Below are 17,004 nucleotides of genomic sequence, written 5' to 3' on the forward strand. Positions count from 1 at the left end.
GATCCTACTGCTCCTCCACTGATCTCCTGTACTTCATTGTATCCTCACAATATCAAGGGCTGTTGCAATTTCCGTATCTCTGAGTCCCTCTTGGGCCATTTGGAGGCCAGGAATCAAACGTGGTAGCAAGGAGTTAATTTCTCTCTTTAGCATTTATTCCTCCAAAACTGAATATTCACATTCTGGGCTAGAATCCCCACTCCCATGGATACCAGGTCAAACCGCATCTAAACAGAAAGACCCAATGTTCATCTTAAGAACGGCTGGTGCTTTTCATACTGGAATAAAATCAAAAAGAGTCCAGTAGCACCTTTAAGACTAACCAATTTTATTGTAGCATAAGCTTTCGAGAATCAAGTTCTCTTCGTCAGATGCATAGTACAGAAACTGGTCAAATATAGAAGAGGAGGGGGGAGGAGAGAGAAGATGCAATTGGGGGGGAGAGGGAGGATGGAACCAAAACATTCCTTTGCTAGTAAATGTAAACATCTCCTTTTGGTGTCCTTTTGGGGTCAGTTGGCTTGGGTGAGGCTTCAAGGGAGTTTGCCCTGTTAGTTTGCAGCAGTAAAACAGCTAGATCATCCAATTCCTATGTAGTATAAGCCTTCGATAACCACAGCTCTCCCTGTCAGATGCATCTGACAAAGAGAACTGTGGTCCCCGAAAGCCCACGCCAGGCGCCACTGAGCTCCCCCAGACCCCGCCTCTGTAAAGGAAATCTGTTACCTGTGATAATGTGATAACCATTCATAGTCCCTATTCAGTCCCAGCTTGACAGAGTCAAATTTGCATATGAATTCCAATTCAGCAGCCTCCCGTTGGATTTTGTTTTTGAAAGGTTTCTGTTGAACTACAGCGACCTTTAAGTCTTTGATGGAATGTCCTGGTAGATTGAAGTGTTCTCCCACTGGTTTTTGGACATTTCCATTTCTAATGTCAGATTTGTGTCCATTTGCGTAGAGGTTGGCTGGTTTGTCCAATGTACAGATCAGAAGGACATTGTTGGCACATGAGGGCATATATCAGATTGGAGGATGAGCAGCTGTAAGAGCCAGAGACAGTGTAGTTGATGCCATTGGGTCCTGTAATTGTATTCCCTGGGTAGATATAGGGGCAGAGCTGGCATCTGGGTCTGTTGCAGGGCCTGGTACCTGTGCTGGTGACTCTGCTGGTCGATTCATGATTGTGGGTGAGAAGTCGTTTAAGGTTGGGGAGCTGTCTGTAGGCAAGGAAAGGTCTTCCACCCAGGGCTTCTGAGAGAGAGGTATCATTTTCCAGGATGGGTTCTCTCTCCTCCCCTCCTCTTCTATATTTGACCAGTTTCTGTACTATGCATCTGACGAAGAGAACTTGATTCTCGAAAGCTTATGCTACAATAAAATTGGTTAGTCTTAAAGGTGCTACTGGACTCTTTTTGATTTTGCTACTACAGACTAACACGGCTAACTCCTCTGGATCTATGATACTGGAATAAAAATTCAAGACGGGTTATTTTAGATAGTGTCACCCCCTAGGGCAGATAAAACTAGAAGGTTTCAGGTTTGAACCGTCAAGAAGAGAGGCTGCCTTTGCTCTTGAGAGAAGATAAAAACTAAAGCTTTGCCTTCTGTGGGTCTGGGAGTGCTCTAGCGTCTTGCGGGAACTAAGCAGGGGACTGGATTAATCCAGGTCATGAGAGTCTATGGCAGAGAACAGTGAACTGGAGGAACACCTTGCTTAGCGGGCCGATGCAGTCCCTCCACCCTGACCTCGGGGATTCCAATGCGAACCCCCCTGCTCTTCCATGGTCTGCGGTGGTTTCTTCTCCTCTTGTAGGGATGGCAGTGTCAAAAAATAATAATAAATTCCTGCCTCTTGCTTGCTGGGACGAGAGGCTGATCACAGATGCTCAGGATGGTTTTGCAGGCACTTGATGAAATCAGAGACAGGTTTGCCTTCATAGCAGATCAGGTAGACAGCAGTGAAGAGTGGGAACCTGTGGAGAAGAAAACTGTCATAGCTCCTGACCTAGAAGGAGAGCTTGCCGGGCCGATGGGGTCCTCCAAGAAGATGAGTCCGTTTGAAACCTGCTGGGGCATAGGGCCGCGGGCAGGAAGGCCCACAGAGCAGCCATAGATCAGGCACCAGCGGGCTGAAGCTTCAGAAAGGTTGGAACGGCAAATAAGTAGCGCTGACAGCTTTAGCCAGGTATTAATTAGTATATGGCTGGTGGAAATATTCTTTTTGTAGAGTAAAGGCAACTTGTTTATTTAAGACAATTCTAGTCGGGTAACTAAAAAAATGTGGGCGATGGTCTTTCCTTCAAACCCATGAATGGCTGCTTTTATCAATTCTTGCTTCAAAAGAGGCCTCTACGTTGAATTTGTGGTTTAAAAATGGCAATTAATTAGGTTAATCAGGCAACCAATCAGATGCCTTTGAACTGATTAATTAGCTAGAAGTGTTTGCAGCAGTTGACAGTCTTACCAGCTACAGCTGACCACCCCTTAGATCTCCCCCAGCACAGCACAGCTTCCGGCAAAGGTGTAAAAGAAGCAGCAGACAAAATGGGAGAAGGGCAAAGGACTCACTTGTCCACCAGGTTCTTGTGCTTGAGGATGTGATGGAGCTCTGCTGATGTCTGAGGGCCCTGCAGCTTCTGCCCATTCAGCATTTCCTTCTCCAGCTGCTCAATAGACTGCAAGATGCAAAAACGCCCCGCATGAATGCCGCGTGGCCCTTTCTTCATCCGCCCCCCTCTCTAAACCAAATGGGCCAAGGGTGGATAAGAGGACTGGCCTTTTAAAGATTTCTTCCTCTTTAGCTTTTCGTTTTCTATAACTGGGGAAACCATGAAAACTGTGCAATGGACTGAACTGTGCCTCAAGCACCCTGAACCATACAATGGGGTTCAGTTCTGCAGCATCTTTTCGAAGGAGAGGGATGCCATTTCCCATGGCTGCACCACAGGCAGTGACAGCGCGGTGGAAGGGAGCGACGGCCTGACCGTGACACCCTCTTCTTCCCTTTTGGCACTGAGAATAATTCTATTTTGAGCCACCTCAGGAGCAATTATGGTGAAAGACTGTCTATAAATGTAAGACATGAATAATAAAGCTCATGTCATGAGGTGGTGGTGTAGGGAAGGCAGTCAAGATCTCTGACCGAACTCTTACATCCTTGCCAATTAAGTTTCCAGAATTCCTTGAGGGAAGCCAGGACACTTAAATGGCATACCTCATGCTTTCAGATAGATGATGCCACAGTAAACTGGTCAGTTTTGAAGGTACCACAACTGTTACAGCGTAGCTACTCTAAGTATTATGTTTCTTGCTTGAAGCACAAAGTGGTGTTCGTGGGATTGCTGGAGAGGCTCCTCTACAGGTACTACCAAGACCTTCTTAGCATCAGGGCTTTTTTTCAGCAGGAACGCGGGGGAACGGAGTTCTAGAACCTCTTGAGCGGCGCGGAGGGCAGTCTCAACTCCCCTCTGTCTGGAGATCAGGGGGCGGGGCCACCAGCCATGTGACCATTTTCTCCGAGGGCAACCCACTGAGTCCCACCACCTCTTTTCCCAGAAAAAAAGCCCTGCTTAGCATTATAGATGGATTGTATCAATCAAGGCCAGCCCACGTAGCCTGGGAGGCACCTGTCAGGATTCTTCCAGTGTTGCAGGTACGGTTGCCAGGTCCAGGTTGGGTAATTCCTGGAGATTTGGGGAGGCAGAGCTTGAAGAGGGTGGGGTTTGGGGAGCAGAGAAGCCTCAGTGGAGTATAGTTCCATAGAGTTCACCCTTCAATGCAGCCATTTTCTCCAGGGGAACTAATCTCTATTGCCTCGAGATCAGTTGTAATTCTCCAGCTATCACCTGGAGGCTGGCAAGCCTAGTTGCAGGGGTTATACTGACTGTGCAATCTTCTGCAAAATCTGACTGCACCATACCTTATGGTGTATTTTTGGGGATTACGCGCTTCACAGCGCTACTGAAAAATCCACAGTTAACTTGCTCCTGACATTGGGCTCCTTTAGCCCATCTTCCCTGGCCTGCCTGTGCCTCCTGTTGTTCTTGACCTCTGCCATCCCAGGATCTGCCAAAAATTCCAGATTCTGTGAAATCGCCAGTGTTGCAATCAGAACAAGCACTGCAAAATGTTACAGATTATTTGGAAGAAAGGTGAATGCCCTCTTGGCAAAGAGTGTTTCTCGTTCGTTACAGTGTAAATCCTGCTCTGTAAAATAGGCCCCTTTGAGAACTATGCCCAGGGTTTTCAGCAGGAACGCGGGGGAACGGAGTTCCGGAACCTCTTGAAAATGGTCACATGGCAATCTCAACTCCCCTCTGTCTGGAGATCAGGGGGCGGGGCCACTAGCTATGTGACCATTTTCTCCGAGGGCAACCCACTGAGTTCCACCACCTCTTTTTCTAGAAAAAAAGCCCTGACTATGCCTATTTCTAGACTGCAAGAGATGGACTATCCGATCTACCCTTGGCTGGGATTACTCTTACAAACACTAGAAACTGTGACAATCTCTCTCTGCCAAACTGAACAGGTCAAACCATTTTCACTTCTCCCCTCATATGCTTGAACCTCCTGATAGTCCAACTCTTCTCTGCATGCACCATGATTAGTTTTCCCGACATTTTAAAATTGTGCTGGCCTGGGACTGAAGGATTATAGATCATATCCTATCTGAAGTTTAAAATAGTTTTTGGAAGGGTCAGACAAATTGGGTGGTCTTACTGCCCTTCTGTGTCAGTGCAATATTTGATTCTGCTTTCTAAAGTACAATCAGTTTCCTGATTCCTCTGTGAATTCATACCTCAACCCCCCTCCCCTTTAGCAAATGTGGCCAGGGATTCTCCCATTTCTATCGTTTCCTGCTGTTCTGTGCATGGATACATGAAGCATGAAACCATATTTGGTTTGGACATTCCTGCCAGTTACTCAACACTGCTTGAAGTCAGTATAGAGGAAGAAGGAGAGTCAATAAAAAGAATTGAGCTGGTTCTCTTCATGCCCAACTTCTTGTTAGAGTTACCAGATTACAGTTAGAGAAAACCTGACAGCTAGTGAACTAGTGTAGCACAGCTGCTAAGAAACCGGGATATGAGCCAGGAAGTTCTCAGTTCAAATGTCACCTCTGCTGTTGTGTATTGGGCTGAGTCAGGCCGGACAAGGTCTCTACTGCCTCATATTAAATGTTATGCATTGTGTTGAGCGCCATAACATGTCAAGGTTCCTAACACACTTCATTCTCATTGGTTACATTGCCTGCACTTAACCCTCATTGGGTACATTTATGTGCATCTTCATTGGTTACTTTCCGGGGGCAGCAGCCAATCGGTCCTCTCAAATAAAGACCAATCAGTGGCCTGCCTGCACAATACATTGTATATAGTTTATGCAAATGATGGCATTCTAACATACACGTTCTTATTGCTTGCTGGCTATTATTTGGGCGGGGTTTCTCCCAAATAAGGGCTTCTGTTCAGCTTGTCAGTGTGTGTCTAGTGATAAGTGTCTGCTGTTGTCTGTCTGTTCTGGCTTGCAATAAAGAACCTTGTTTTGGCTGAAATCGCTCTGGGCTGCAATCACTCTGAGCTCCAGGCTCAGTACACAATATCTGCATAAACTCATAAGGATTGCTTCTTCAGGAGGTTTTATTCTAGTTTGGTATCCGAACTGGAGCGAGTTTTCTGTAATTGCATTGTCCTGTAATCATCCACTTTTCAGGTTTCCCCCTGTGTTGCTCCAGTTTTTCTAAAAATAGGTTTTATAAGATCCTTTGGCAAAGATTGCAATCCAAGGGGGCGTTTTCTGCACATATTTGAAGGCCACATCAGTGCCATTTTCCCCACCCCATGGTTGCCATCCCTTCCTATGCCACTAGGGGGCTTTTAAAAAGAAAAATGGTATTTAGAGAAAATGGTATCTGACAAAGCATGCTCCGACTCTCAAAAGCTCATACCCTGGAAATCTAGTTGGTGCTGCTGGACTCAGATCTTGCCCTTTAGAAAAAAGGTAATTGGGAAATCTCTGAAGAAATTTTTGAAGCACCCAAAGCCCTCTGGTGACGTGGGCGGGGAGGGGGAGAATGGCGGCGGCAGCAGGGAAGTGCCCAGAAGGCTGCCACGTGGCCTTGCCCTTGCCACTGCTAATGCCTCTGCATCTGGAATGGCAATGAAAACCCTGCAGATCATTTTTGCCATGTGGAAGCGATCTTGGTGACTTCAGGAAAGTCACAAGTTCTCTTCTGCAGTACAGGGAATATCATTTTTAATAAAGGTATGTGAAACATTTGTAACACTCCACCAGACTTTATAAATGTTAAGCATTAACTGAGGCAGTGAAAAATCAATTCTGTTTTTGAGCGTTTCTGTATTCTGGAATAAAAATCATCATAACAGCACCCCTCAAGAGATACTTGGCAACCCTTCATTATTCCTCGGCATGCTAGACCACGTTGACTTGCTCACCTTGCCGGTCTTGGCAAAAGCCTCGGCTACTTTGCGGTTACGGCCTCCGTAGCAAGTGGTGATGAGGTCAGCAACCCCACAGCTCTCCAGGAAGGTGGCAGAAGTGACGGAGCCCTTGCAGAAAAGCTTGGCAAAGGCAATCATCTCCATCAGGCCTAGTCGGATCACAGCTGCCTTGGTGTTATCGCCAAAGCCCAGCCCATCACAGAAACCAGCTCCAACAGCCACCACGTTCTGAGGGAAAGGATGGATATGGTGTGTTCATTGCCAGCAAGGCTTTGCCCTAGGCTAGCTCTTGGATAGACATGCAGGTAAGCCGCAGACGAGCGAGCCCTTGGCCTTCCCCGCAGGGCTCCAAACAATGGATCGCACAGAACGGTTGCAGAGACAGGCATCTTCCCATAGGACTCGGGTATAATACATGAAAGGTCATGTTGGAGAAATCCAACTATCAATTAGCTTCAGGACCCTACCAACAGAGTATGTCCCCCCCTCCCCCATAATGCCTTGACTCTAAGCAACCTCCGTATGAATTTGGGGAGAATGAAAGACAAAATTCTTCTGTGGAACACTCATGTAGATTTTCCACTGTGGGGCCTCCCTTCTCAACAGGCCGCCACCAACCGGGATAAGCCAATCCCCTGGACCCTGACTGACTTCATACCTTGAGAGCACCACAGATCTCTACAGTATCTGCCTCTTGCACCACCGTGATTCGGAAATTGGGTGTTTGCATCAAATCCTTGAGGATCTGTCCATGCTCTATATTTTTGCAGCCTGCAAAGATGCAAAAGACAGACATCGGCAGAAAAAATATTGCTCCCTTCACAGGTGGCATAGGGAGTGTTTTATATTTAAGTCAGGTCAGTGAATCCATGTAGCCTACTCTAACTGGCAACAGCTCTCCAAGGTAGCAAACAGAAGGCTTTCTCAGCTTTTTAGTGAGACTTCCCAGTATTGAGGCCTTCTACATGTTTTCTATCATTGAGCAATAAATCCTTAGGAAATTGGCAACTTGTCCCATGTTGTTATGAACTTGTTATGATGGAACTCCAGTCCAAGACTAAATGTTGGATGTTGCTCAAAGATGGGTGAAAATCACCACAGTGAGTTTTCTCAATGGGATTTCCTTTCCAAACAGCTTACCCAGTTATCAAAACATGCCACGTGTAGTCCTGCAGTCAGGGATATATCTTTAACCAAAGAACCTTTCTTGATTTTTACCCCTATAAAAGGCCCTTAGAACTGAAAAGCAAAGGTCTTCTAAAAGGAATAGGGAAAAGGCTTCTGACAGAAGGTATCAGAATTTTACGCAGAGAAAAACATTTGCTTTGTAAAGCTGTACGGGCATTTGTAACAACAACAGATCTTTGAGAAATCTGGGAAACTCAGGCGACTTCTGGGGAGGTGAATAGAGCTTGTTGTGTTGCATAACAGAGGAAGCGCCAAAGGCAGACGGGGAAAATTCTCCGGGGGTTGCTGCCCTGGAGAGCCGCTGGCGTCTCTCTAATGAAGAGCCGCTGGACAACAGCCATTTTAGCGGCTGTAAGGCAGTCACACTGCTAATACTCATAAAAGCGGCCCCATATTTTATTTACTTCATTTGTAGCCCACCTTTCTTGCTGAGATTCAAAGCGGAATACAAAATATAAACATAAATTCAAACAAACAGCAAAGGCCTCCAATAAACAGTGCAGTGGGACTGGAATTAAGAGAACTCGAAAACAATGCAAACAAAAAACTGTATAAAGCAGGGCTTTTTTTCAGGGAGAACACCCCACAATGGAGTTCCAGCACCTTTTGGCCATTCGGACATCACGTGTACCGGCACCTCTCTCTCTCTCTCTCTCTCTCTCTTTTTTTAAGAAATAACCCACCATTCTAAAGGAACAAATTGCTTCCTCCAATGCATGGAGCAAGAGCTGCAGTAGACCCCAAAACACATGGTGAGACTCAATGTAAGGCAAGTGGCCCAGAGGAACATCTCAAGAACTTGGAGCAAAGAACAGATCAAGAGTCTGCACAGCAGCCTTTCCCGCTCCTGCTTTCAAGCATAGCGAGCACAAACTTATTACCAATTGTGGTCTCACAGAATTTCTCATCTGCCACCTCATTGGCAATGTTGGCTCCCATCAGCACACTCATCTCAATGCCGAGCTGTTCACGGATGATGTCTGAGATCAGCTTCAGCCCATCTGGGCCTTCATCGACACCCTGTGGAGCATTCAAACGGAGGAGTCAATAGGATGCCTTCGGAGTCCTAAAACTAGCCTCTGGGCTCTTCGACTCGGTGTGTCTTGACCATGCTAAGCCAAGCCTTGGCTCAAGAGGTCAGCTTCAGGTCTCTCATACGGTCTCTCTGTGAAGATATCCTATAGTATTGGCCAAAATCCAATACTCTGTTATGAAAGAACAAAGGATATACCTGCAGTTACATTAATTTCACAACTGCTGTTTGTGTGTAACCTCTGGAGACTATTTACAGCAGATTGCAATCTTCCTCTCTCCTAGATCTCTCAGCTCCTTTGAAATTTTTACTATCTGCCCCTCCCACCAATACATTTACATGACCTTGTAATTTGTATGAACAGTTTTAGAATAAGTACTTCCCTCATCTTCTACCACCACAATTTAGAGTCCAGAAAACAGCACAAGCACATGCATTAGAAAAGTTTGAAAATTCAAAATAGGACGTGGTGTGATTAGAGTATTAAGCAGTAACAAAGCTGTAATAACTGACCTCCAACATACAGCTGTAACTTGTTTGCTGCCCCCCCGCCCCCCAGTCTTCATTGCCCTTATGCTGTGCACATTTAAATGCCTCTTTGCATACCCAAACAAACCCAGCCTGGTTAGTTCCTAGAATCGTGCTGCACCTAGGTATTAATACCTTGCAGCTGGCCTGAGCCCCCTACCCATGTTCGGAATGCAGCCCGCCCCCTCTCCCCACTCACACCTTGATGAGCGAAACCCCAATTGCCTCTTTCTTGACGTGGCCCTTCAGCTGGTCACAGAGTTTCCCAATGAACTGATGTGGGACGACAAAGAGGAGGATGTCAGCACCAGCCGAAGCCTTCAGCACATCTGGCACTGCCACCTGCAGGAGGTGGGGAAAGGAGGACAGAGCTGGTCGGCCCAAAGACAAATCCAAGCCCTCATTAACAGAAAGAAGGGGGTTGAGTTGTTACCCTTTTCCATGGTTTTATTTAAAAGAGGTCAGGAAAGCAAATCCCCTGGGCACAGACTGAAGGGACTGAAGATGTTCTGTGTACCCTAAAGCAGGGACCGTCAACTAGCAGCCCAAGGCATGGCCTTCAAGGCAGCTTAATTGGCATTCTTTCCCCTCACGGCATTACACATTTTAATTAAATAATGTGTGTGGGAAAAACTGTGGTCACAGTTCTGCTGTTGAAATGCCATGTATATGTTTCATATCCGTTTTTTTTTTGTATTGCCATTGTACACACTTTCTGGAGAAACAAGTGAACTTCTGCCTATCTGTTTCTTGAAGGTGCCTTCAGTAAACATATTCCCTCTTCAGCACTTGGCCCACCATGGCTAAAGGCCTCATTTCACCCAAGACTGCCTTGTTACTGGTTGACAATGCTGACTTTGTTATAAAGCCCCTAGACTGGAATAGAGTGCCCTCCCAGTACAGCCCTCCTGCCTTGGGAACAGAGTGCCCTCCCAGTACAAAAGTCCTCGTGCCCTAAACCACGGAAGGTGATAGCGGGTGCTCTTTAGTCAGAGCTCTCTTTCATAATCAAAAGGGATTATTCAGCCAGTACAATGAGGCCAAGACGTGCTACTAGTTTTTAAACAATAGGGAACTCATCATAACTACCATTCAGCATTTAATCAGTAGATGCCTCCAAGAAGATATGCCTGGGCCTTTGTTGGAAGGTTGCCACCTTTTATTCTGGCTCTGCTCCAGTGCTTTAACAGCAAGCAGTTACACACAGCAATTAAGCAAGTACAGCCTCCTCCCACCCTTTATCTCTATGCCATGAACAGCGTTGTTTTAATTCCTGAGGATCAGGCGGCTGTATTACCCAAGCAGGTCCAATGAAAAAGGGAGAAACCCTATTTGTCAGAGATTCTCTGGGTTTGATTCCCCCCCTCCTCCACTTGAAGCCAGCTGGGTGACCTTGCGTCTCTCTGGTGCTCTCTCAGCCCCACCCACCTCACAGGGTGATTGTTGTGGGGATAATAATAACATACTTTGTAAACTGCTCTGAGTCGGTGTTAAGGTGTCCTGAAGGGCAGTATATAAATTGAATGTTGTTGTTGTTGTTGTTATAAAAAGGAGTCTAGTGGCACTTTACAACCTAACAGACTTCATTGCAGCATAGCTTTGGTGAGTCAGTGCTCACTATATCAGAGGTAAGGACATGTGATATTATTGGGCTAATCCACTGACTGCCACCCACCCTTCTTTATCTACAAGCTCAGCAGCACCAGCCTTATTTTCAGAGCCCTTTTTGTTATTCCAGCACCAATCCGGCTGCTCCACATTTTTTCTTCCCAGATCTGATTCTCGTTTCAACTCTATCAAACAGATTACTAGAAAGACTTGTCCAAAGAGCTCTAAACCCAGGATCCATTTCTGGCTGCAACACAAACAAACACGGAGGTGGGAGTTGGAAAGTACACAGGACCTTCTTTCTGTACTCCAGAACAGAAGAGTTACAACTAAGCTTGCGTAATGTCTCATATCTCACTCCCAGCATTTGTTACCCAGCTGAGCTCCCTGACACTCTGCTAGCACCAGGAAACCAGATCAGTTAACAAGCAGGGAGAAGGTTATTTATTACTTTGGTTACCAAGGCAGCTTGCTCCTTGCTCTCCCTTCTGCTGAACACTGCGCAAGCCAGTCCTTCTGTGTTCCAGGACAGTGGGGAGGGAAAGAGACAGGGAAATCGGCTCCAATGGGCCTTACGAGCCCTTCTCCGGCTCAGCCCAAGCCATGGCGTATCTTTATCAGCAGTGCCATCCTTTGCATCTTTACTTGCACAACCAAGGATTCCAGGAATGGCAATTCTGACACAATGCACAGCTGACTTTTCTTTAGGAATATACATCCAGAATGTGGTCCCTGGCAAAGAATTTGACTTTTTTGTCCCACAGCAAGGCTCTGTCTTTGATTCAATGAATGTCTGTAGCTCTCCCAATGTACAGGGGTCAGGTCACATTGCCATTTTTTTTTAAAAAAAAATTCAAACTATACACAAAATATCCAAAACATCTTCAAGAAGTACTGGTATTTTATTTCCCAGGGCTTTTAGTGGGGTATAAACTGTCGGCATCTTTAGGTTTAGTTTTAAATTATTGGTTTTTAAATTGTAATGTTTTTACTGTGATGTGAAAGCCATTTTGAGACCTAAGGAAATGTGGGGAACAAATATTTTAACAAAGGAAGAAAAATAAATGAAATAAAAGTGCAACCTTATTAAATTCACACCTTAATCTCAACCATGAAAAGGAAGCCAAACAGGTAAGTCAAAGATCCAACCAACTTGTGGAAGAGCCCTGGACAGCACCCCATCACACTGCAGGTTGGGCATCACCTACCACAGTATAAAACACTCCCCTCCCTACAGGCTTCTATGAGGGACAAGGGGTTATTTTATTTGTTTATTTACTTTATTCAATTTATACTCTGCCCTCCCCGTGAATGGGCTCAGGGCAGCTTACAACACAAAATATACATTAAAACATCATAAAAACATAAAAATAATCTAACAAATGAAATCCAGGCACCTGCAGTATTTAACCTTTTGACTCCAGATTCAACTTGAATTCCAACCTCCTTTTAATGGTTTGCATTATCATTGCCTTTCTCTTTCGTCTCTCGGTAGACCAGCGTCAGTGGGCCAACGTGGCGCTTGTGCTTTTAACAGGAGGAGGAAGGGATTCTGGCAAGTTCAGCTGCTCCTGCTGAAGATTCCTTTTCTGCGCAAGTCTTACAAAACAAAGGCTCTCTGGCCTCCTTTGCCCCCCCCCCCCGCCCCTCTCTTTCCACGTCTTCATCTATCTTCCTCCAATGTCTTCCATAAAGAAAATAAAGGGGCAATAATGACTCTTGGGAGGGCCTGGGGGAGGGACTGGGGCTCAGTGGCTGAGCACATGCTTTGCACGCAAAAGCCCCCAGGCCCTTTGCGGGTAGCAGATTCTGGGAAGCCACCAAATACTAAGCTGGACAGACTGACTTGATATAAGGCAGCCATATGGATGCAACTCATTTGTGGTTCCTGATCCACCAAGTGAAGACTCGTGGTATTTAAAGGACCTCCTTTTCTCATACAGACCTGCTTTTTGGCTAAGATCTGTGACATAGAGCCAAGCCACAAGTGACGCCTGACACAGGTTGGACACTTGTCAGCTTCCCTCAAGTTTTGATGGGAAATGTAGGCACATCCCGGTCTTGCAGCTGTAATGGAGAGCCAAGCTGTAAAACCAGGACGCCTACATTTCCCATCAAAACTTGAGGGAAGCTGACAAGTGTCCAACCTGTGTCAGGCATCACTTGTGGCTTGGCTCATAGACTCTGTTGAACGTACCCCCATCTTCTGAGGTGACCACTAGAGGCAGTGATGGCACCACAGTTGTGGACTGACCTCCCCACACAGTTTTCTGCATTTTAAGTGCCAGGTGAGACACCTACAGTAACAACGGTACAACATTTGTAATTCTGGAAAGCAATTTGCAAATTGCCACGGTTGGTCATTTCCAGGGTGCCTTCAAGCCCTATGATTTTATGCAGGGGTAGGTCTACCATTTAGGAGGAGTGAGCTAGCTCACCTTTGAGATCAGATATTGGGTGCCATTAAAGAGCAGCAAATGGAGTTGGTGCCATTTGTTAGATTTTTACCGCCCTAAACTGGTTCCATTTGCATTTCCTGCCTCAGTCACCCAACTGTCTGAGGCAGTCTCTGACGCATGCTGAACAGAAGAGTAGTCAGGCAAAGAAGCGAAGCCTCTGTTTGGAACACGATTCGACTTTCTCCTGACCCCGCCCCCGGCTTTCCTTTTCTACCCCGCTTAGAAACGCACCACGTTGGGCGGAAGCTTGTGGCCCGGCAAATACTTGACATTCTCATGCTGCGTGTTGATGATCTCAGTGAGTTTCTTGCCTCCAATTTCCTCTTCAAACACCCACATGTTCACTGTGCTGTCGAATTTGTCCAGCTGGGCTGCATTGCTACCCACTATCTTGGCAATAGCTGAGCCCCTGCAGGAGGAAGAGAGAGACGGCAACACAGTCAGGCTTGAAGCGTCCAACCTCTGCAGGGGCTTACAGCGGGTTCTTTCTTCTGTTGGGGGTACCAGAACTGCAGCTCAGGACACCAGCATAGGACTGCATGAAAAGGGGGTAAGCGTGCGCCTGCTTTCAAAGGATTAAGAGGTTTAATTTTTGTTCCAAAAGTAGCAGAGAGATGTATTAGTTCTCCCTTCCCCCATGTAAGTGAATAACAACACACTTCAAAAAAACAGTTGTACTCCTGAAATATCAAACATGATCAGTAATCTAAGAATAATATTAAGAAACTTAGGGGAAGAATCTAGAGCATGTAATGTCTATTGGTGTGAAGGGACAATCTTTTTGGGGGGAGGGGGGCATTATCAATACACCTAAATGGCACTTTTGCATTTTAGAATCTCTGATAGGAATGCAATTGAGGATTCATCTGAAATTCTGAATGAATGAAGGAGTGGAAAAAAAGTGATAATTATAGTTAAAATTGGTTTGAGGTGGGAACAGACTCCTAAGTACCAAAGACAGCAGGTTCGTCATTGATGGGTAAGAGGTAGGAAGGACGCTGATTTTCAGGCAAAGACAGAGAAGTCTCTCCCCTTAGACATCTCGCTAGTGGGGAATCAACCGCTCCCAGTCAGAAGGGATGTACTAAAACTGATGACAGAGAAGGGCTAGGGTCAGCTAGAATGGCCATTCCCCCCCAAGAATGGACTATTTCTCACACTGGCATCCGTTTCTGGGAACCTGTGGGCATCGTGGCAGGAGACCCAACGTGGGAAGGGGAAGCACTTTGTACATGCTCAGTACACCTTGTTGGACATGCAGCCCTGGCTCGGAAAACCTTTTGCAGAGCTGCCAAAGCCTGGTTTAAGCTGAGCACAGTATGGTTGGAAAGCATGGAAGCAGTACAGGCAGAGGAAGCAGAGGAAAAAACATGCAGTCGAACGAACGAGTTGCCTTTCGCTACAGCCCTAGGCCAGGTGCCAGGAAGAGCCCTGCCAAGCCCGGCCTGCCAGGAGGGCGCTGCAGCCCTGTGTGGCAGGGGGCTTCTTCCCCAGGGCTAGGAAGGGGGTGGGGGCCCGGGGTCCGCCACGGCAGACGAGCAGGGCCTCGGATGAGACCGCCTGTCTCTGGAAGGGGTTGCAGCTCCGTTAGGCAAACACTCCGGGAGGGAAAGCCCATTTGATCGCACCCACTTAGCCGGCGGAATCCGCTTGCGTTTCAGGGAGGAAGGCGGACCCAAATACAAACCAACCAAATAAAAATCCCCCCAAGGACAACTCATGCGGGGATAAAGAGGCGACTCCTTGGGGGCGACCCCCGATCGTTTCGGGTCGGGTCGCAGGAGAGACCGCAGGAGCGCCCGTTGCCAGCGGCGGCGTCTCCCAAAGCAGCCCCCGGGGCGGCGGAGGCGGCGGGCGGCACCTCCCGCGGCGCCACCGGTTGCGGCGCTTCGCCTCCGGGCCGGTCTGGCTCGAGCGCAGCCACGGCGCTCTGCCCGGCCAGGTGCGGCGCGGGGCTCCGTCCCCCCCCCCCCCGCCAGCCCCCCACGCACCAGTTGCCGGAGCCCACGATGCACACTTTCTTGCCACCCATCGGGACGGGCTGCCGGGCTGCCGCTGCGCCTCGCTCCGCGCTCCGGGCGCATTTAACTCCTCCGCCGGCCCGGCCACGCCCCCCCCCCCAACCCTTGCAGCGCCAAGATCGGCCGAGGCGGCGGGAGGGAAGCGGGACGGGGCCGGCGCGCGTGTGGACGGCCGGAGCCCCGCAACTCCGTGCGCCCCGCTGAGCCGCAGGAACGGGCGGGCCAGGCGGCTGCGGGCGGTGGGTTCGGCGCGGCGGGGCGGGGCGGGGCGGGGCGCGTCGTTCCTTGCAGCTTTCTTGATGCTCCAAATCCAACCACGCACCCTTCGGATTTTTCATACGGTGGGCAGAGAGTTTGAGACTCGTCCTTAACCACGTGCCGATGCGCAAACGCCCTGCCTCCACTTCTGAAAAGCAGCTCCTTCCCCAGCAGGGCCAGTCTGAAGTGCAGGGGCTTTCTCGGCGGTGGCCCCTACCCTGAGGAAGTCCGAAGAGCCCCCACCCGCCTGGCTTTCTGCAAACGATGCAAACCCGAATTATTCAAAAAGGCTTTTTACTCCGAGAAGAGGGCTGTATTGTAGGGAGGGGGTTTCAGATGATCCGCGAATAAGTTAGGGCCCAGAGATTTCACCGCTACGTTATGTTGGATTCCTACTAATGCTATGTCTTTGCGAACTTGTTGTGTCTATTTACCCTTCAGCATTGTTTATGGAAATATATTCTTGAAATTGACTGTACTAATCTCACTCTGTGTAATCTGCCTTGAGTCTCCCTGAGAAAGGTGGACTATAAATGACAAACAAATTTAAACTCAGATCTTGTGTCCGTTTGTTTGTAGACACTGTTGTGTGAGTAAAGGGGGCTTCGGCTCAGGCGGCTGCTTTCAGCCATGCTGGGCAGTCTGATGGAGGAGAAGCCCCCTGCGTAGGACTGGGCTGTAAAACAGCAAAGACTCAGAGGCAGGCCCCGTTGAAAGTGCTCCCGTGGGAAAGACGAGGCTGCAGTTGTGCTTGCACAGTCAGTTTCCCTCAACGTGGGTAGCAAAGGTCAGCGCGGAAACGCAAGAGCAAAGCACACCTCTAGTCTCCCCCCTGATAACGAGTGAGCCAGACACCAGCGTGTGCCCTTCGGATTGCTCGGTGTAACTAGCAAGCCGCACTTCGGAGAGGCAAGGCCGGCCTGAGCTCCTGCCACCTAGACAGGATCGAATGTGGTTTTGAAGCACTGTATGGGGAAACTGAACTACAAACCAGATTTAACTACCTTTGGCAAGATGCATGCTGGCTAAAGACGCCCTGCTGGAAGACATGGGCTTGGTTTACAATCCAGGGACATCCGTAGGGTGCTTGCCAAAGGGTCATTTCCCACTCCATACAAGGGCGTAACTGAGAAAGGGCACTGCTGTTCCGCTGTGCTGTGCTTAGCAGGGCTTTCATCTGAACTAGAACATCTCCAAACCCAAAGTCCAATATCCAACACCTGAGAATAGGCAGAACGTATTTCCCCCACACTCAGCTTCTAGCACATAGCATATATTTAGGTATTTATACCCCGCCTTTCTCACCAGCAGTGGTCTGATGTGGCTTATATAATTCTCCATTTTATCCTTAAAGCAACAACCCTGTGAGGCAGGTTAGGCTGAGTGACTGGCCAAAGGCTACTCAACAAGCTTCTGTGACAAGAGGCGGGGTGACATTGATCCTAG

General features: G+C 47.9%; 1 protein-coding gene across 1 annotated transcript; it reads right to left on the minus strand.

Moving 5' to 3' along the window:
* Positions 1 to 133: 133 nt before the first annotated feature.
* On the minus strand, positions 134 to 15,535 carry GPD1 (glycerol-3-phosphate dehydrogenase 1). The gene is made up of 8 exons (XM_054979009.1): positions 15,271 to 15,535; positions 13,511 to 13,688; positions 9,414 to 9,554; positions 8,533 to 8,671; positions 7,122 to 7,234; positions 6,458 to 6,691; positions 2,571 to 2,677; positions 134 to 1,975 (listed from the first exon to the last, which is right to left on the minus strand). The coding sequence occupies exons 1-8, from the start codon at positions 15,309 to 15,311 to the stop codon at positions 1,879 to 1,881; spliced, it is 1,050 nt and encodes a 349-aa protein (XP_054834984.1). The 5' UTR covers positions 15,312 to 15,535; the 3' UTR covers positions 134 to 1,878.
* Positions 15,536 to 17,004: the final 1,469 nt, after the last annotated feature.

Source organism: Eublepharis macularius, chromosome 4, assembly GCF_028583425.1.
Source record: "Eublepharis macularius isolate TG4126 chromosome 4, MPM_Emac_v1.0, whole genome shotgun sequence".
Classification (NCBI taxonomy): domain Eukaryota; kingdom Metazoa; phylum Chordata; class Lepidosauria; order Squamata; family Eublepharidae; genus Eublepharis; species Eublepharis macularius.

Bases quoted from the DNA above. Each gene is read 5' to 3' on its own strand.
- GPD1 (XM_054979009.1), bottom strand. From the start codon at position 15,311: ATGGGTGGCAAGAAAGTGTGCATCGTGGGCTCCGGCAACTG. The intron at 8,672-9,413 runs GTGTGAGTGGGG...AATGCTCCACAG, and splicing joins TTGGGGTTTCGCTCATCAAG to GGTGTCGATGAAGGCCCAGA. The intron at 6,692-7,121 runs GTATGAAGTCAG...CCTTTCCCTCAG, and splicing joins AGATCTGTGGTGCTCTCAAG to AACGTGGTGGCTGTTGGAGC.